The sequence below is a fragment of the Triticum urartu genome, chromosome 4 (genome assembly GCF_003073215.2).
Source record: "Triticum urartu cultivar G1812 chromosome 4, Tu2.1, whole genome shotgun sequence".
In the NCBI taxonomy this organism is placed as follows: Eukaryota; Viridiplantae; Streptophyta; class Magnoliopsida; order Poales; family Poaceae; genus Triticum; species Triticum urartu.
Genome location: NC_053025.1, coordinates 39,395,118 through 39,414,804, shown reverse-complemented (window position 1 = coordinate 39,414,804; position 19,687 = coordinate 39,395,118). Strand labels below are relative to the sequence as shown.

Genomic DNA, 19,687 nt, shown 5'->3' with positions numbered 1-19,687 from the left:
AAAGGAAGGAGATAAGGGAGAGAGGTAGTCACCGCCGCCGGTTCGTTGATCCACTGGATAGCCGGCCCTGTACGTTGTTCCCGATACTTGTAGTTGCAATGGGGGCTGCGGCTGTAGCTCCTGCAGTAGTGAGGTAGGTGGGCCTAGCCCATAGCTATCGGTCCATGAGGAGGGATGCTGACATATAACTAGTTATAAATCTGGAACCACGTAGTAGCATGAAACAAAGTACTCCTCAAAACATCTAATATTATGGGACGGAGGGAATAAAATAGAGGAAAACAAGTATACCACGAAAAACATATAAAGATGCTGGCAGACGGTCGGCATGGAACCGTCCGTTATCCATAACGACACACCGAGCAGAGCAGGAAGAGTAGGCATGCATCCACCGGGTGGCCGCCCACACCATCATCATCAGAAGTTTGACTTACATGCGCCAAAAACCAGTCGACCCGATCGTTGGCCATCAAAGCCCCCAGCCACCTCGGTGGATAAGGCGATCAAGTGGGCCACGTGAGCCGAACACAGATCTGGATCAAATGATCGTGCCGTTCAGCAGCACGTACCGTCTTTTTCATTTCACCATAGTATAAAATTGCCCGGCCCTTTCCAAAACCCGGGAGCCAGCGCTGCCGCCCAGTCCTAGTGCTCGGCGCGTGGTAGCTGCTGACGGCTTCCACCGCTGCGCCGGCGGCGCCCATTTGGCAGCGGCGGATTTGACGACGGGCGAGGCGGGAGTGGTTAGCCCGGCCCGGCCCCGCTGACCCAATTAGTACGCTGGGGTTAGCTGAGCCGCAGACCCAACTAGTGCTTCGCGGAGCCGCGTCAGCCCGCCCATTTGCGGAAGCAAAAGCACAGATGAGCTGAACGACGCAGACCCGACGACTCGTTGTCTCGTGGTAGGTGTCAGGAGGCTGGCTGGCTGGCGACCGGTGAGTGAGTGGTGATTGCGCCGATGGCGAAGCGCATCGGCGCGTCGCATCGTCCCTCTGCCGCAGTGGAATAGGAATAATGCAGGCTTGTTTCCTTTCCTTTCCTTTCTTTTTCTGGAAGAGAAGAGAAGAGAAGAGCACGTAAAGCAAAAGTAGAAGCAGTGCGCGCGTGTGTGTGGCGTACGTGCGACCCAGGAGAGAGGAAAACCTGAAGCAAAGCACACGGGCGCGTGCACGCACGCTAGGAGCCTTGTTCGATTTCGGACTCGCTTAAATCTCGCGTTGTTTTCACTTCTCAGGGCAGGAAGTTGGTGAAGTTACGTTAGTACGGGCGAGCGCCCGACACCAACGGAAACGGAAGCCGTCAAAGGCGATTTTTTGATTTTTAAAAAGGAAAAGGCCACAACGGTAGAGAGAAAACATAAAAAGCAACGATAAAAAACGCGAAACGGCTCCGCGTATCCGCCCCGAAAGCCCGCGGTGCGCGGCCACCGAACCGAACCGCCCGATGGTACATCAGCCGTAAAAATACCACCACCCCACCCTACCCCTACCCCACCCCACGCCACACGCGCGCTGGCCGGCACGGGCGTGAAAAGGCCGTGGCCGAGGGGGGCCAGAAATTCCGAGGCACGGAAAGGGGGACGAGAGAGAACCAAACGGAGACAGAGTTCGATAATTAGTAGTAACCCGTTCGCTTCGTTCGTTGGATCGACTGACTGATTGATTCCCGTTATTAATCCGGTCTCTGTCTCTGTTGCCGTTCCCCTCCCCCCCTCGTCTCGACAGTACTGCTGCCGCAACAACAACTAAGTAGTAGCCTTCACGACTAAATCCACCACTCACACGTCCCCCCACCCCCACCCCCACCCGCGTCGTCTCCTCCTTCCTACTCCCTCCCCTCCCCTCTTCGGACGGAGCCCCGGGGTAGGCTAGGGCCTCCACCAAACCCTAATCATTCGGGGGCGGTGGCCCGCCCGCCGGCCGGCCTCGATCTGGTTGATTGCTCCCGGCGGTTGCGCCCCCGCCCGCGCGGAGGCGCCGTGGTCAGGACCCGTCGCCCCGGCGGAGGCTGCGCGCGGCGTGAGGCGGAAGGAGGAGCAGGAGGAGGGGGCGTTGATTCCGTGCGGACCAGGGATGAGGTGGAGGCTGGCGGAGACGGGGAGGCGGCGGCGGTGAATGGGAGCGGCGGGACGCTGCGGGGGCCAGCTTACTACTACATGGACGCGAGCGGCCGCCGCGGGAGGGTGCTTTGGCTCGTCAGGCTCCAGGTGAGCTGCTCCCTCGATCCGGCCGGGGTCAGCCCCCCGGGTTTCGTGGATTTGGGGCGAAATGGTCCAGATATTCACTTCGCCTTGGGAGGGATTTCGTACGAATTGGTTCGCATTTTGGATTTCTCGTGGCGATTTGGTAGATTTGGCCTGCCCTCTCTGGTGTAGGGTTTTACTGTTCCGCCGCGGACTTTCTTGGGCAAGGAAGGGAATGTTTCTCCCGGAGGAGCTACTATTTTTGGGCATCTGGGTCGCAGTTAGACTAGTGAAAGCAGATGAATCAAAACTTGCCGTTTTTGGATGGATTCCTTGCTGTTTGCCTATTCAATTTGCTGATGCAGTTCTTACCGCCTGTGGTCCAGTACCATTACAAGGAGCTGCTGCATTTATATTGCTACCCGTAACTAATTCTTTCCTTCTTGCTTGTGCTGCAGATTGTTTTGATTCTAGTCTGGTCTGGAGGAGCTAGTGCAAATTCCGACGACGGCAAAACATTGTCTCTGGAAAGCGCTGATGCTGGAGACAAGGATGTTTACCTTAGCCATTCCTGCATCCACGACGAGATACTGCATCAGCGGCGACGCGCTGGTCGGAAGGAGTATTCTGTCATGCCACAAGTATACCATGTGCCCCGAGAGAAAGTGGAGCGCGTAAGAGGCAGGCAATTGTTGGGGGTGTCATCTTGGCGTGCTCCACGGAGCAATGTCAAGAAGCCAATACGGATATACCTCAACTATGATGCTGTTGGGCACTCACCCGACCGGGATTGTAAAAATGTCGGTGACATTGTCAAGGTAGGTCTGGCGGAAGCTTATGATCGCGCCAGGAGCTGCTTTAATATCCTGGTTCTAATCCTCAGTTTGCTGTTTGGTTTTGCTAGCTTGGTGAACCGCCTGTACCATCAGCACCAGGAACACCTATCTGTTCTCCTCACGGAGACCCACCATTGGTGGGAGATTGCTGGTACAATTGCACCTTTGAAGATATAGCTGGGGAGGACAAGAAGCAACGACTTCGGAAGGTGCAGTTCTTGTGCTTTTGGTGGTTCTGTCTGTCACTTGATCTGAAATGTGGCGTAGCTTAAAAAAGTCAGGATACGCTATTGTCATGTTATTCTGTGTGCTAAATGCTGAGTTGGATTACTGGCAGGCACTGGGACAAACAGTAGAGTGGTTCAGAAAAGCTTTAGCTGTCGAACCTGTCAAGGGGAACCTGCGGCTCAGTGGGTACTCTGCTTGTGGCCAGGATGGAGGCGTACAGCTTCCCCATGCGTATATTGAAGGTAATTTGCCGTTATAATTAGGCCATCTTGTAGCCTTTTTGATCTGGTTCTCCATTGATTTTTCCCCTGAATTGCAGATGGTGTTGCTAATGCTGATTTAGTACTCTTAGTAACAACTAGACCAACAACAGGCAACACCCTTGCGTGGGCTGTAGCCTGTGAACGGGACCAATGGGGTCGTGCAATTGCAGGTTTGTTAACCCACTCAAGCTTCACATACAAATATTAACAGGCAGGAGAGGTTCTAGTGCTATTCTGAACATATGCATGTTTTGTAGGACATGTTAATGTGGCCCCTCGTCATTTGACGGCTGAAGCAGAAACGTTACTTTCTGCTACTTTGATACATGAGGTCATGCATGTTCTAGGCTTTGATCCTCATGCCTTCACACATTTTCGTGACGAAAGGAAAAGAAGGCGTGATCAGGTAATTGACAATGTCTTTCCTCTTATTGGTGTAGTATATTTCCATCTGCTGTTGTGGATCCCAGTGTTAAGTGCCGATGATTGCTTTATTGTATTTGGGTTAGATGTAACAGTCAAAACTGCATTTACCTTTTACTCCCTCCGGTCCTTTTTACTCTGCATATTAGAATTTTCTGGAGTCAAACTTCACAAAGTTTGACCGTATTTATATGAAAAAATATCAACATCTGCCATGCTAAAATTATATAATATGAAACTTTAAGTCATGACACATCTAGTGGTATTGATTTCAGATCGTGAATGTTGGCACTTTTTTCTACAAAGTTGGTCAAACTTTATGAGGCTTGACTTCAGTCAAATGTTATATGCAAACTAAAAAGGACCAGAGGGAGTATCTTTAAAGGGTTTATGACTGAAGCGCTCAACAATCCAGTGGGCACTACAGTTGTTGGGCAGCCTTACATGTTAGTTGCCACCTTACCATATCAGCCTAGTATTACGACTTAGGTTTAAGCTGAGAAGTCATGAATAATCTCCAAGTTTATAAGTACTAATAAGTCAGGAGATATTTGCACAACTTTTGGGGCTTATCTATTAAGAAATGAGCCTGTTGGAATGTTTGGCATATGTGCTATAAACCCAGCTTATGAGATTATTCTTATGAATCGCAATCCATTATATACGAAAAGCCAGAAAGGCCTGTACTCATATTATTAATTGCAATAATTATAAGAAAAGCCAGAAAGGCCTGTACGCATATTGAGGAACAACCAATTGGCAAACCTCAACACTTGTGGTTAAATAGTCCACTATGCATTGATGCTTTCAAATCTCTCACAACAGCCATATGATATCTGTGCTAAAGCCTTTTTATGTGTAATGAGCATTAACTGGCTGGCATGATAGCTGATGCGGGCATGCCTTGCTAAGGAGTATACCCAGGTGGCTTGATATTCACTACATATGATTCATATAGAATGATAGACCATAATTTTCTTCCATGCCTTGGTGCAATAGGCAGCGCATCACTTCTCACTCAACTAGTTGGAAACAAACCTACGCAAGAATGTCCCATAAGTGAGGACCATGATTGGGAGAACCGTGTATGTTCCATACAACAACAACAAAGCCTTTAGCCCCAAACAAGTTGGGGTAGGCTAGAGCTAAAACCCAAAAGATCTCCAACCAACTCATGGTTCTGGCATTGGATAGCAAGCTTCCACGCGGTCCATGGCTAGTTCTTTGGTGATACTCCAGTCCTTCAGATCTCTATTTACGGACTCCTCCCATGTCAAGTTCGGTCTACCCTGACCTCTCTTGACATTATCAGCATGCTTTAGCCGTCCGCTGTGCACCAGAGCTTCTGGAGGCCTCTGAATATGACCAAACCATCTCAGACGATGTTGGACAAGTTTCTCTTCAATCTGTGCTACCCCAACTCTATCTCGTATATCATCATTCTGGACCTGGTCCTTGCGTGGCCACACATCCATCTCAACATGCGCATCTGCGCCACACCTAACTGTTGAACGTGTCACTATTTAGTTGGCCAACACTCAGTGCCGTACAACATTGCGGGTCGAATCACCGTCCTATAGAACCTGCCTTTTAGCTTTTGTGGCACTCTCTTGTCACAGAGAACGCAGAAGCTTGGTGGCAATCATCCATCCGATCGATGGTTCACATCTTCACCGACATCCCCATCCTTCTGCAACATCGACCCCAAATATCGAAAGGTGTCCTTATGAGGCACCACATGCCCATCAAGGCTAACCTCCTCCTCATGCCTAGTAGTACTGAAACCGCACGTCATGTACTCGGTTTTAGTTATACTAAGTCTAAAACCTTTTGATTCCAAGGTTTGTCTCCATATTCTAACTTCCTATCAACCCCTGTTCGACTATCATCGACTAGCACCACATCACCCGCGAGCATACACCATGGGATATCTCCTTGTATATCCCTTGTGATCTCATCCATCACCAAAGCAAAAAGATAAGGGCTCAAAGCTGACCCCTGGTGCAGTCCTATTTTAATCAGGAAGTCATCAGTGTCGTCATCACTTGTTCGAACACTTGTCACAACATTAACGTACATGTCCTTGATGAGGGTAATGTACTTTGCTGGGACTTTGTGTTTTTTCAAGGCCCGCCACATGACATTCCGTGGTATCTTATCGTATGCCTTCTCCAAGTCAGTGAACACCATATGCATATCCTTTTACTCTCTGTATCTCTCCATAAGTTGTCGTACCAAGAAAATGGCTTCCATGGTCGACCTCTCAGGCATGAAACCAAACTGATTTTTGGTCATGCTTGTCATTCTACTTAAGCAGTGCTCAATGACTCTCTCCCACAGCTTCATTGTATGACTCATCAGCTTAATTCCATGGTAATTAGTACAACTCTGGACATCCCCCTTGTTCTTAAAGATTAATACTAATATACTCCATCTCCGTTCTTTTGGTATCTTGTTCGCCTGAAAAATGTGGTCGAAAAGCTTAGTTACCCATACTATCGTTATGTCTCCGAGGCTTCTCCACACCTCAATGGGGATACAATCAGGGTCCATCGCCTTGCCTCCTTTCATCCTTCCTCCTTGACCTCAGACTCCTGGATTCGCTGCACAAAACGCATGTTGGTATCATCAAAGGAGTCATCCAGTTCAATGCTAGAGCTCTCATTCTCCCCATTGAACAACTTGTCGAAGTACTCCCGCCATCTATGCTTTATCTCCTCATCCTTCACTAGGAGCTGGTTTGCTCTGTCGTTGATGCATTTGACTTGGTTGACATCCCTCGTCTTCCTCTCTCTGATCTTGGCCATCTTATAGATGTCCCTTTCGCTTTCCTTCGTGCCTAACCGTTGGTAGAGGTCCTCATACGCCCGGCCCCTTGCTTCACTCATAGCTCGCTTGGCAGCCTTCTTTGGCACCTTGTACTTCTCTATGTTGTCTACACTCCTATCCAGGGGAAGTAGAAGTGAAGCTAGAGATACCTGGTGGTGGAACGATGATGCCCAGAAGGCTATGAAGGAGAAGGACACGAATCCGAAAGCGGAAGTCAGCCACCACAAGCTTATGCTGAGGGACAACACTCTCTCCAGGTATCACCTTACAATCTAGGCAAGCATGCTTGTCTGCTTTTCTCAAGAGGATGAAACCAATCTGGCTAGAGTGTTGACAACTACTAAAAGTCACCAGATGCGATTCTCTCTTTTTAAAGAGGGTGTTAGCTATGATCATGTCGTAGGCTAGAGCAAAGCTTAAGACATCTTCTCCTTGATTCTTGATGCCATAGCCGAAGCCCCCATGCACCCCTTCAAAACCCGTGATTGATGTACCCACGTGGCCATTGAGGTCTCCTATGAAGAGCTTCTTGCCAATAGGTACACTCCTAACCATGTCCATCAGGCCTTCCCAGAACTCCCTCTTGGTGTTCTCATTGGGGCCTACTTGCGGGGCATACACACTGATAACATTGAGAACTAAGTCCCCAACTATCAACACCTCTCTTCATAGCTGCATCAACTAGCTCCCGAAGCTTACCTGTCAGGGACCCTACGTTCCAGCTACCTAAGCGGATCCTCCTAGGCTCGGCTACCTTCCTAACCCTTCGTGCTCGTCGAGTCAAATGCGAAGACCCTTGCTCATTTTTCACTTCACCCGGGCGCCGATGTAGCGTGCCACTAAGGATGCAACGACCCGATCCTTGCTCACTTGCCACCGTATCCAGATCAAGATATGACAGGCCACCAGGGGGTGATGGCCCGACCCCCATTTGACACCACACCCGGGTTCTCTAATATGGCGCGTCGCTGAGATGGTTACACCCCAACGATTATCTTTTGGGTTTCATCTCCATAAGAGTGGCTGAGTTTTGATGTTGGCTCGCCAAGCCTATTACAACCCTCCTCCTTTACCTGGGCTACTTGCTATGTTGAGACAACATAGGCGGAGTTAACCGTGTATGTTCTGTGCAAGTGAATTTCTGGATTCTCTTTAATTTCTGGATTCTTAAAGAGACGATCTCAACTCTTAACTCTGTTCTCTATTTCTCTTCCTTATCTTCCTTGTTTATAAAGGTTGGAGTTCGTGGTGAGTTCACATGTGGGACCAACAATCTTCACCAATAAAAAAATGCACCCTTAGTCCCTTACCCACATGTGGGACTAGCAACCTTCCAAGGGACACAAATAATCAAATGTACTTTTACTCACATCTGGGACCTAAAACTAACAAACAAGTACGCTACTACTTTCATGTGAGACCAACACTTGCAGAATGCACAAATAACAAATGCAAAAATGTGACTCCAACTCAAAATTATGCTCTTGTTTTCAGTTTCTCATTCCAACCAAGCTCTTCCAATCCTTTATCGGAGAACGAGTGAACAAATTGTAATTCCAAAGCGATGGTAGACCTTGCCCATCTACCTGATAGACGACCTTGTGCAGTCAACTACTCAACTTACTAATGCCTATTCTCATATGTTTCAACATTCAAAATATCATGTCTTGCAAAGAACCTACCCTGATTGCTTAAGATTCTCCAATGCCTGCAGCATGATCTTTTGATATATTTTCACTTTTAAATCATGAATCACGTGCAAAGGCCGCAGGACACCAACGTATTTTGACGACTTCCTAAGCAAGTGACCTAACTCGTATTTTATCGTTTCATAGTAGCAACACACGGGCATTCTGCTAGTAATAACTCTTATAAACATCTGAGTTGGTGGTGTTCACCTTCAAAGATTACCTCTTAAGTTGGCAAGAAATTTGTTACCACAGTTATCATATATTCTATGTAGTGGACAGATGTATCAAGACCTTTGATTAGCTGGTCCGGTTGAAGTACATTTTGAGATATTTCTTTATTTGCACAAAGCTGGGGACTACGATGACACATGCGTTTAAACAACTCAGGCAATAAAAAGAACTTATATAACAATGCATGAGCATTTAACTTCAGTAGCAACAAACAAGTATTTAGCGAATGAACTATCTTATCAGCCTGTGGGCCCATGATCCACACCCCACAGGATGATCAAGGGTGTGCACAACTGATTTCCGCATGTGTAGCTCATGATGGATTTGCACCTTGTGACCGTAGTAAACCGGGATCATGTTTTTGTAATCTTTGAGCCCTTCAGCACCAGGTTCTTCTTTTGAATGATTTAAAGATTCCTCATCACGCCTGCCACCTGGTCTTCAGCACTAGGTTCTGAGTCCATTGGTTTGGCACAAAGACAGGCCATTGTTTGGTGCTCATCTTTTCGGTCTTCTGCTCTTGTGCACACTGATGTTCAGAGATTCACAAAATATCTCTTTCCTGTTAGGTAAAGGATTTAGTTGAGGCATTATGTTGGCAATTATTGTCCCTTCTGCTAAAAAAATCCTACTGTGCAGTCATATCGTTCAGTTGTTTGTGGGGAAAAAAGTTTTCTGCAAAGGAGCATACTTGGGGTACCTCTTAGAGTCTGAGGGAGAAGAGCTTTAGAAAGAATATACATCACCACATATATTCAGTTTCTCCAGTGCAAAACTTCTCTGTTTACTTCCATTGATTAGTAGTATAGCCTGAAAAACTATGTGGAAGTACTTCTGCCATATCTCTTTTTGATGATAGCTTATGCCCCTTGCCTAGTTCACATTGCACACTGATCTCAATCTCTCTCTTTTCAGGTTACTGTTCAGGCTTTGGACGAAAAGCTTGGAAGAATGGTTACCCGTGTTGTCCTTCCTCGAGTTGTAATGCACTCTAGGCATCATTATGGAGTAAGTAGTAACTGAAGATTTGTGAGCTATGTTGAATCTTTTGGATTGTTCATGTGATTGCCACCTGTCAATCGCTTCTCCATTTTTATATGGTACCTACATAAAGAAAGCTGCTTCATACTAATTGATACATTTCTTCATCGTGCTAGGCATTTTCCCAGAACTTCAGTGGGCTGGAATTGGAAGATGGCGGAGGCAGGGGTACCTCAGGTACTGCTGCCATAACATAAGTCTCCATAGTTTGATGTTTGTATTTTCTGACATTTACGTATTATATGAGTTGAGAATACCCCCAGTTGTGTAGATTTCCAACCTTCACTAACATTTGACACTCTTAACAGGTTCACATTGGGAGAAAAGACTCTTAATGAATGAGATCATGACTGGGTCGGTGGATACAAGATCAGTGGTTTCAAAGATGACTTTAGCATTATTGGAGGACAGTGGATGGTATCAAGCTAATTATAGCATGGCTGAGCATTTAGACTGGGGTCGAAATCAGGGAACAGAGTTTGCGATCTCCCCCTGCAATTCATGGAAAGGGGCATACCGCTGCAACACAACTCAACTATCAGGATGCACATACAATAGGGAGGCAGAAGGTTACTGTCCTATAGTTAGCTATAGTGGGGACTTGCCCAAGTGGGCTCAATATTTCCCTCAAGCCAATAAAGGTGAGATAAATGGTCCTTTTTTCTGACATTATACGGGCTGTTCAAATGACATAGAGAACTCTTAATATGGATTTAAGTTTTCTGTTTAATCGCTGTTAGTTCTTACACCTCCTCTTAGTTGAGGGGGGGAGGCACACTATTTTTTTTGTACTAAATGCATAACTTTGGTTGGGTGCAATTAGTATATAGTTGTTGGTATGTTAGGACTTGGGAGTACCCCATCAATCCACTCTATCCTCTCTGAAAAGTGTGCAAAGCTTTGCCTTCTGCTGCTGTTTCGCAATAATCTCCCATTGCAGAGTAAGTTGAATCACCTAATCCAAGAGGTGATCCTGATAAGCTATTGAGGGGATCAGTTTTAGAACTATCTCTTGAGGTTAAAAAATCAATTATTCTTTCTGGAAGTCTTTTTTTCATGTTCTATTCAATCTTAGGGTCTGTTATGCATTTTTTGTTTCAGAAAGCACTTCATTTTCTTTGGCTGCTGTCGTGCTGTAACAGAGACATATTACTTGCACACCAGAAAATGAGTACAGATCACCTAGTAATTAGATTACGTCACAACACACAACAACAGAAGGACCCTCCCTTTTTATCTTCTTTCCTTCTTAATCCTTCGATACTTGTATGTCAGCATGTTATGTTTTGAGTTTCTCATACACAATTTCACATCTGTAGGTGGACAGTCATCATTAGCTGATTACTGCACATATTTTGTTGCTTATTCCGATGGCTCGTGCACTGACGTAAATAGTGCACGAGCACCTGACAGAATGTTAGGTGAAGTACGAGGAAGTAACTCGAGGTGAGACTGCTGAAGATAATTTGGATGCATGCTCATTATAAAACACCCCGTTTCACAATTCTGACTGTTTTCTGAAAATTCGCCAACGTACAGGTGTATGGCTTCAACACTAGTGCGAACTGGGTTTGTCCGTGGATCTATGACCCAGGGAAATGGCTGTTATCAGCATCGCTGCACAAATAACTCCTTAGAGGTGACTACTGTTTCATTTATTATATCACTTTGCACAAAGTTAAACTGTGCTTGGACCCTGTCTTTTTCCAAATATTCTCGTGCAGTGTTATATTTCCATTCCATGTGTGGTGTCTGTTATTTGTAATGTTCATCATAATAATTGCCAAAATATAATCTATGGCTATAAGAACTTATGTTCGGTTCTTCACTCCTAAAATACTAAATGACAATGACAGTAAGTTTAGTCTACTTCACGTGCACCAATGGTAATCTTGTGTGCAGATTTTAAAATGTCGAATATGGTTATGGATTTGATCGATAACTCTTGTCACCATTGGATTTGTATGGAGATTGATGTGCCACGTGATTATACTATTTTTGCTACCTACAATGCAGTCATTCAGCTAGCTTTCTCTTTTTCTTGGGTGATTATCTTCATGTTTTGTGTTTTTTAACGCATCATCATACTGTTTCTGATACTGGCCACATCACATTTGCTCAAGCAATGAATTATGAATCATGTTCCTACTGTCAATTTTAAAATGCTGTTGAACAATGATAGGTTGCTGTTGACGGCGTCTGGAAGTCATGTCCAGAATCTGGTGGCCCAGTTCAGTTCCCAGGCTTCAATGGTGTGTTTTGTTGTCTAAGGTGTATTAAATCAAGCTCTGTTCTTTAGTTCTCACTTCTCACCCAAGTTAATTTTGTGCTGAAGGGGACTTGATTTGCCCGGCATATCATGAATTATGCAACACCGTACCAGTCCAAATAAGCGGCCAGTGCCCCAAGTCGTGCAGTTTCAATGGTGATTGCATTGCTGGAACCTGCCACTGCTTCCCTGGGTTTCATGACCATGACTGCAGTAGAAGTGAGTATACAGCTGCACAGCCCTGGACGTGTCTTTATTTTTTCTTCCAGTTATTAACTTTTTCAGCACAAATTCTCTAATTTTGTATCCTGGGAATGATGATGAATAACCTGGAGGTTCAAGTGAAACATTCTTTTGGTGGCAAATGTGCCATGCAACTTTTGTCGTGTTCTTTTTCATGTGAATTGTCAATCAGGATGAGGCAAATAGCCAACATGTACAATCTGCAATTATTGGTCATACGAAGAATGTGTAGTCCTTCATTTCTTGAGAAATTGGCATGATCGCCATCCTGATATGTTGAAGTGCTCATTCTGTTTACTAACTAGTGTTGGTTTGGGTCAACAGGATCTTGCCCAGACAAGTGCAGTGGTCATGGTATATGCAAAGCTAATGGGATCTGTGAATGCGAAAGTGGCTGGACGGGAATTGACTGCTCAACAGGTAAAAGCTTAATAACTGAAAGTCTCTATAGATGCACACATCTATTACTGCGGGCTGTATTCATGAGGTTTAGGCCATGGTGAAGGCCTGAAGAATTTCACATACCTATATTGAACAAATCCATTTGCATTGTGGGATGAAAGACATGGTTTGTGATATCAGTAAAGTTTGCAATTTTAGAATGATCAAACATCGGAAACTCACAATGCGTTGATTAGTTGCTCTGCTCTTGATTGAACAAGCAATAGTAATGTCTTGTTTTCATTGTATGCAGCGGTTTGTGATGAGCAGTGTAGTTTGCATGGAGGGGTTTGTGACAATGGTAAATGTGAGTTTCGATGTTCAGATTATGCGGGCTACACTTGTCAAAAGGGTTCGACAATACTGCCCAGCCTGTCAATGTGTCATGATGTACTGGTTCGGGATTCTGATGGGCAGCATTGTGCACCAAGTGAACTCAGCATACTACAGCAACTCGAAGCAGTAGTTCTTGTGCCAAATTACAATAGATTGATGCCAAGTGGGCGGACCTTCCTTAACTTCTTCAACAATGCCAATTGTGCAGCAGCGGCGAAGCGGCTGGCTTGCTGGGTACTGTTCCCTCTGACCATTTCTCAAATGTTTATGTCATTAACTTCCTTCTGATATTTCAAACTTGTGTAGCCACAGTTGCTTACCCATGAGATTATATTTTGCTGTTAATTGCTGCAAGCATTAAGTGGGTGAATAGTGGCACTTAGATTATCTTCCTATTTTTGGAATGTTTAACTTCAGCTGCATACTTACAAGAAGTTTAGCTCTCACTACAGCTTCTAAAAACAAGCATAATAGATTAAGTTGCACAACTTACCTCAAATAGACCAATAGATGCCACTTTGAAGAAGCATATATACTTAAATAGATTGCAGTATGTACGATGCCAAGTAGTGGTGATGTTTAAGTTAATAGACAATTTTATTGGCCATGCGGCTATGCCCTCCTTGTATATGTGGCCTTATAGGTTTGTGCTGTTAAGAGGGAAAACTGTCTTCTCATCTCATTCTTATTACTCCATTGATCAGATCTCAATTCAAAGGTGCGACGAGGATGGGGACAACAGGCTTCGGGTATGCTACTCCGCTTGCGAGTTGTACAATACGGCATGTGGGGCGGGTCTTGATTGCTCGGACCAGACCCTTTTTAGCAAGAGGGAGGAAGAAGAGAAGGGCGTTCCATGCACAGGATACGGCGAGAAGAAGTCTTCCTGGATATGACAACTTCCCGGGGAGCGCTTCTTCCCCTTTTTACTCTGGCTGAAGCTCAGAGGTGTAAAGTATAAGCCGCATTGCCCTATCCATATTCATTTTCGTTTTTAGCCAATGCTTTCCAATTGTAGGATACGGAAAGTAGAGGTCCATTTCACCTGGGCACCCGAAGATGGGTGCCTGGTGTCAGTATCTGGGTCTTCTCTTTGTTTAGAAGGTTAGTCTGACTGGAGGGGGCAGGGAGTGGGAAGCTGGGTGGTGGGTGGTAGGTTCCTTTTTCTTCTTCGTCGGAGAATAGTGGAGGGAAGAATGTAAATGTTAATGTGTGTTGTAATCCATGACTACATTCTTAACAGAGCATTTCAATGAGAGAAGAAGACCCTGTGCTTTGCCTTGCATGATCAATGTTAACCCGATGCTCATATCCACACACATTCATGATATACCTGCCTTTTCTTGTCAAATCTGAATTCGTCAAAAGAGTGAATGCTAGTGAGCTCATGATAAAATGTTACCAACACGACATCTTATCGTTGAATAATTTTCCTGAGTGACACTTCTATCAGATTTCACCGATTTGTATCATAGTTCATGTGCACTGGTGGCTCTACTTGGATTCTTCCATTTTACAGTACCGTTCATCATGAGCTCATCTCTGTGGTACAGATCAACTCTGCACACTAAAAATGAAACATAGCACATAATGATTGAAGAGATGACATCCTTATGTTTTTATTGACATTATTATCCCCTTCTGTTTCTGAACAAGTGTTGTTTGAACAACATATCAGCGTTTGCGCTAGTGTACAGAATACAGTATCCTGGAACCCACAGAGTTAAATTAGTGGCTTCATTTGACATGCAAACAGCTAATTTCAACTGTGTTCGTGCTCTCCTCAAAGTATGGCCGTTCCAAAGGCGACATCATTGTTTCTGGCCGTGTTCTTTGTCGAGGGCATACCGGCAGTAACATCGCCTTCGATGCCACATTCATTCTCGCCCCTTATGATCTTGAAGTATCCGTCCTACAATGCATTACCATATTTCTTTATTAATTCAGCCCAATACTCTGTTAATAACATTTAACAATGCGAGGAATTTGTCACAAACTTACATCACCCCAGCCTCTGTTCCACTGATTTGCAAGAAGCTGAAAAGCAGAAGACAAAGAAAACATATCAGGACTTGATCATTGTTCAACATATAGTGTGATATGGGGAATCAACAAGGTACCCAGTAATCCTCGCCAGCATCACTGGTTCCCCAACCGATCAACTTGACGGCATGACCTCCCATCACGCCACCTGTGATGTGCTTGTATACTCCTGATTTGTAGTGTGCGAAGTCCTTCAAAATTTGGCAGTACTAAATCAGTAACCCGAGAAATAAGATACTTCCTTTTGACTCTTTGTCATCTTATCACCAAGCATATGAGCTGTATATCAAATGACTAGCGAACTGAAGAAACACCGTACAACAGCATTGCATGCTTCATCTTACTCACTAGAGTGCCTATGTTAGTTGTTTCTAAGCTTTTGCTAATAATTTACTTCAGTAACTGCAACCAACCCAGGATCCGCCACGACTTCTGCTAAATAGCAATTTTTAGAACCTCGGGTTAAAAGTCAGAAATAGGAAAAATACTGAAGTTACCTCATAAACGGTGAAAGCAACTTCTACAGGGCCATTTTTGTAGACCTCTGCCATGATGTCATGGGGATTAGAATGTACTCTGTACGCGTTAACACTGAAATGCTTATTTTCCTTCCACGCTTGGTTCTCCACCTTGCATTTCCTTTGACATTTTGGTGTAGGATAAGCTGGCTCGCATCCAGGATGCTGGCAACCAGTCTGATCGAAGTATGGATCGCACTGCCAAAAAGTGTTTTTTTCCAGGTTAATGGTATGCCAAGCAGAATTTTATACAGCAAACAGTATGGGAAAGCGCTATTTAAGTAAATATACATTAATATGGAACAGGAGAAAACCCAAAATGATGAAGCTAACAAAGCAGCCACCAAGGGTGGACATGATCTAACTTTCAGCCATGGTAGGCGAGGAAAGAGGAGCCACATATGTGAATTGGGATCAATTTTCATGAAGATTAATGGAAATTTTGACGATGGTTCATGTATTTTATGTTTCGTGTTAAGCTGCAAGAAATTTCCTATGCTTTAAACAAGACACATGTATTTTTTTCTCAAAGCAACTTGGGATGAGTTTACATAATCAGTAAAACTGTAGAATACAATATGCTCCTACTAACCACTACTCCCTCCATCCACTATTATACGACATTTTGGATATTTCAATATGGACTACATACGGACTGAAATGAGTGAACAAACACACTAAAACGTGTCTACATACATCCAATTTAGAAAAAAGTTAGAACATCTTATAATAGTGAACAGAGGAAATAACTCCCTTATGTTTTGGTTCAAATTTACACTGTTAGCATTTCACACCACATAGCATCTATGCATTAACTCAACTGTAAGATTTACGGAAGAATTTCAGTACATCTTGCATTAACAACTGCCGAGACGTTGAGTTTACATTGCACTGTTTGACATTCCACACACCAACCACTTTATTAGATAACAGAAACTTATCGCTCTTGGAGGATCGGAACATTCAAATGGTACAAAGTAGAAAAGTATCATATATACCTCCTCAGTGACGACGCCACTGCGACGGAAGTAGCGCCATGCGCTGATAGGATATCCTCCATTACAACCGCTACCACACAGAAAACCACAGCAAGCCAGTAGGTCATTGACCGAAAGGGAGACGCTCTGCAAGGAGTACAAACAGCAACTTTGTTATGTAAGGATAAGGACTAAACGTGCCTGTTTGAAAGTAGTCTGAGAGCAGGTACGTCGTTCATATGCACTCACCATGTTGAGATGAATACAGAAACGATCCTGGAGAGCTTCCACGGCAGCAAAGGCCCAACAGGCACCACAGTGACCCTGCCATTGTTAACCAATACATACATAATACCTTGAGCATCTTGCATGATTCAGTAAGCATTCATGGAGCTAACAATTTAAGGTAGTGTGAATATTCTTACTTGATCTGCTCATGAGATTCCGCGTTTTCCAGTGTATTGGAAAGGTAGAGAGGAAATGGAGTTAGTCAAAGTAATAAAAAAGACGCAGGAAACCAATTTCTGGCTGAAACTTGAAAGTGGGTCAACATTGAGTTATCTTGTTGAACCTACCAAGTATGTTCCCAATTGTGCTGCAACTGGACCATTGAGTTCTAGCGTCAAACTCCTTGGGGAGATCCATTTCTGGATGAATTTTGATCGGAACACCAGCGAGCAAACCCGGAGGCGTTGGCTTCACTCCCAGGATATGCTTGAATTGCTCAATCTGCATGGAAGAGGGTGATTTTCAGGTCAGAATACAAGGAAGGAAAAAATGTTGCCTTGATGATGAGAACAACAGGAGGGTGTTGCTGTTTAGTGCTTACAGTGTAGTTTGCAAAGTAGGGGTTGTGTCCAGCCGTCCACCCGGCATTGGGATGCTTGTTGACCGTCTGAATGATGTCCTTCTGCGACAGTACAATACAACACCATATCATGAAGAGTAATACAAACAATAGATATGAAGATGGTGTCAATTTGAGTGGGACTAAAAGTCACCTGGATGATTCCTAGGGAATGCTCTGCCTTGGCTGTGCCGGCTAGCTGCATGTACATAGAGATTTTAAGCAAACATATATGTGATTCAGCTAACCGAGTAACACCCTGATCCTATCTATTCGGTGCTAGGATCGGGTTTTTGTTCTTATTTGCACACAAAGAACAAAATAAAAAGAACCCTCATAACTAGCGAACGTCTGGCAAATTTTGTTGTCCGTGGATGGCAAGTTTAGTGGGTAGGCGTGGCAAATCCGTTCAGTTCATTTTTTCTTGCCAGGATTTGCCGTGTTTGCTAGCTGAATTTGTTATCGTCGCGGCAACTAAAATTGCCATAAAAACATTCGTTCTGACATGCCTTCCTGAGAAGGTCAGCACAAAAACATTAAAAAAACAGATTTTCATTTCAGAGCTTTTTTTAGAAGAATTTCAGAGCTATTCGACTTTCTTTCAGCGTTTGGCATCAGCTTATATCAGAGAAAAGGCCCTCGGTTGGCTCGCCATCGAGCTCCACCAGCACGGCGCTTCGGCGCGGGAGGCCCCTCCGCTGCGGGTCCCAGCGAGGTTGCTTCCCCGAGGACGGTCGGGGCCCATTAAGCTTGCGATCCTCAAAGTTCCCCTATCTCCGCAAGCTAGGTAACGAACCAAACCGGATCTTCGAGAGTTGACTCGAGCGGCGACGGGATCGGTCGGGGGAGAAGAAGCGAACCTGCGGGGCAGCAGCGACGGCGGAGAGGACGACGGCGACGAGCAGCGCAAGGGAGACGCCGACGCCCCCCATCTTCTTCTTCCTCTTCCTCGACGAGGAAGCAAAGCAAAGCAGGAGTCGCTGGCTAGCTGCTGCTACCAGGAGAGTCGCTTTGATTCTCCTCTTCGCCCGACACGGCCTTTTTTATTGGTTCCCGGCCTCCCTACGCCACGCCTGTGTGACTACTTCGATGAGATGGAGATGACCGTGGGAGTGACGCGCGCGGTCCCTTTCCGTTCCTGGCCAATCTCGCTGCGTGGCGTGCGGCATCAGCATCCGGCAACGGCGCGGGTGCGGCCACGCCAGAATCAACGGCTTGCTGTTTAAAACGTACTAGTATATCAGCTTTATTCTCTCTCTGTATTTTGCGAGAGTATATATCAGCTTTATTTGCGTTGCCGTTGCTTCGGGGTCTCTTTGGTTGAAATGATTTGTAGGAGAGTTTTAGAGGATTCTAATTCTTATGATTTCTTTTCCCTACGTGTGTTCTTTGGTTTGTAGGGTCACGTTCTTTTTCCTTCTTAAGACTCGTTTCATTTGTTCGTACTAGATTTCAGAGGAAGTTTCCCACACTCCAACCTTGCGTGAAGAATTTCATGTTTCTCTTATACACAGGCATGTAGTGATGTGACTCTCAATTCCCGTGTTTTTTCCCTTTACTATCACGCTTTTAAAATCTTGCAAATAGGCCCTTCGATGTTTCTGTTTGAGCGAATCCTCTTGCAATTTTGTACATTTGCTCCGTTGAGTGAAACGCAAAACCATCCCATGGATTTCTTTTGGGGGGATTTGTTAGAAGGCATCGACATGACATGGCTAGCGTATATTTGCTCTGTTTAGTGAAACACATCACCATCCTGCAGATGTCCTTTGGGGCATTTATTAGACGGCATCGACATGACATGACTAGCCAAACACAATCAACTTATTAAAACTGAACATATTGCGAGACTTCTCATGCATCTACCCTCAGGCCATGCTCCCTCTCATTGGGTTTATTGGGCCAACAATCCACAAAATGCAAGAAATACATTCTTGATTTAATTCTTAATAAATGTATGATGTCGCTTGATCAGGTTATTTATAGGCCATTTTGAGCAAGCTTTTTTTTTTTCTCTCCCGGCTTTGTGCAAACAACTTGCCTTCTCATGCTCTCTCTGTCTCTCACGCACATGCATGCACCGAACCTTACTCACAATGAAGGCAACAATGTTTAGCACAAACACGTGAATACCCCGCAAAGGCACAGAAGGTCAACATCTTCCATTAATCCAAACAAGGAACCAACTACCCAAAAGCCAAATAAATGGCGGAGAGTATGCGGAAAACCCTCCACATGCACACCCAAACATGGAGTTGAAAAAAAGAAGGTACATCCTCAATTTCATGT

At 44.9% G+C, this 19,687-nt stretch overlaps 2 protein-coding genes across 2 annotated transcripts; one reads left to right on the top strand and one right to left on the bottom strand.

Moving 5' to 3' along the window:
* Positions 1–1,769: 1,769 nt before the first annotated feature.
* LOC125550516 (leishmanolysin homolog) lies at positions 1,770–14,298 on the top strand. The gene is made up of 16 exons (XM_048713533.1): positions 1,770–2,206; positions 2,641–3,000; positions 3,087–3,227; positions 3,356–3,488; positions 3,566–3,679; positions 3,767–3,915; positions 9,599–9,691; positions 9,841–9,901; positions 10,033–10,365; positions 11,044–11,170; positions 11,264–11,363; positions 11,907–11,976; positions 12,060–12,212; positions 12,561–12,656; positions 12,931–13,247; positions 13,718–14,298. Exons 1-16 carry the CDS (start codon positions 2,156–2,158, stop codon positions 13,907–13,909), a joined length of 2,490 nt encoding a protein of 829 aa, XP_048569490.1. The 5' UTR covers positions 1,770–2,155; the 3' UTR covers positions 13,910–14,298.
* A 309-nt stretch (positions 14,299–14,607) lies between these two features.
* On the bottom strand, positions 14,608–18,508 carry LOC125550517 (cathepsin B-like protease 2). The gene is made up of 11 exons (XM_048713534.1): positions 18,259–18,508; positions 17,553–17,597; positions 17,381–17,461; positions 17,127–17,280; positions 16,977–16,981; positions 16,801–16,875; positions 16,573–16,698; positions 15,554–15,772; positions 15,134–15,247; positions 15,015–15,050; positions 14,608–14,925 (listed from the first exon to the last, which is right to left on the bottom strand). Exons 1-11 carry the CDS (start codon positions 18,328–18,330, stop codon positions 14,797–14,799), a joined length of 1,056 nt encoding a protein of 351 aa, XP_048569491.1. The 5' UTR covers positions 18,331–18,508; the 3' UTR covers positions 14,608–14,796.
* Between the last annotated feature and the right edge of the window lie 1,179 nt (positions 18,509–19,687).

What these genes read in the sequence shown, in the direction of transcription:
- LOC125550517 (XM_048713534.1), bottom strand. Translation starts at nt 18,330, where the DNA reads ATGGGGGGCGTCGGCGTCTCCCTTGCGCTGCTCGTCGCCGTCGTCCTC. An exon ending in CCGTCGCTGCTGCCCCGCAG is followed by an intron (nt 17,598 to 18,258) that starts GTTCGCTTCTTC and finishes ATGTACATGCAG; the next exon opens with CTAGCCGGCACAGCCAAGGC. An exon ending in CCTACTTTGCAAACTACACT is followed by an intron (nt 17,281 to 17,380) that starts GTAAGCACTAAA and finishes TCTTCCATGCAG; the next exon opens with ATTGAGCAATTCAAGCATAT.
- LOC125550516 (XM_048713533.1), top strand. Translation starts at nt 2,156, where the DNA reads ATGGACGCGAGCGGCCGCCGCGGGAGGGTGCTTTGGCTCGTCAGGCTC. An exon ending in TCCCCATGCGTATATTGAAG is followed by an intron (nt 3,489 to 3,565) that starts GTAATTTGCCGT and finishes CCTGAATTGCAG; the next exon opens with ATGGTGTTGCTAATGCTGAT. An exon ending in CGGAGGCAGGGGTACCTCAG is followed by an intron (nt 9,902 to 10,032) that starts GTACTGCTGCCA and finishes CACTCTTAACAG; the next exon opens with GTTCACATTGGGAGAAAAGA.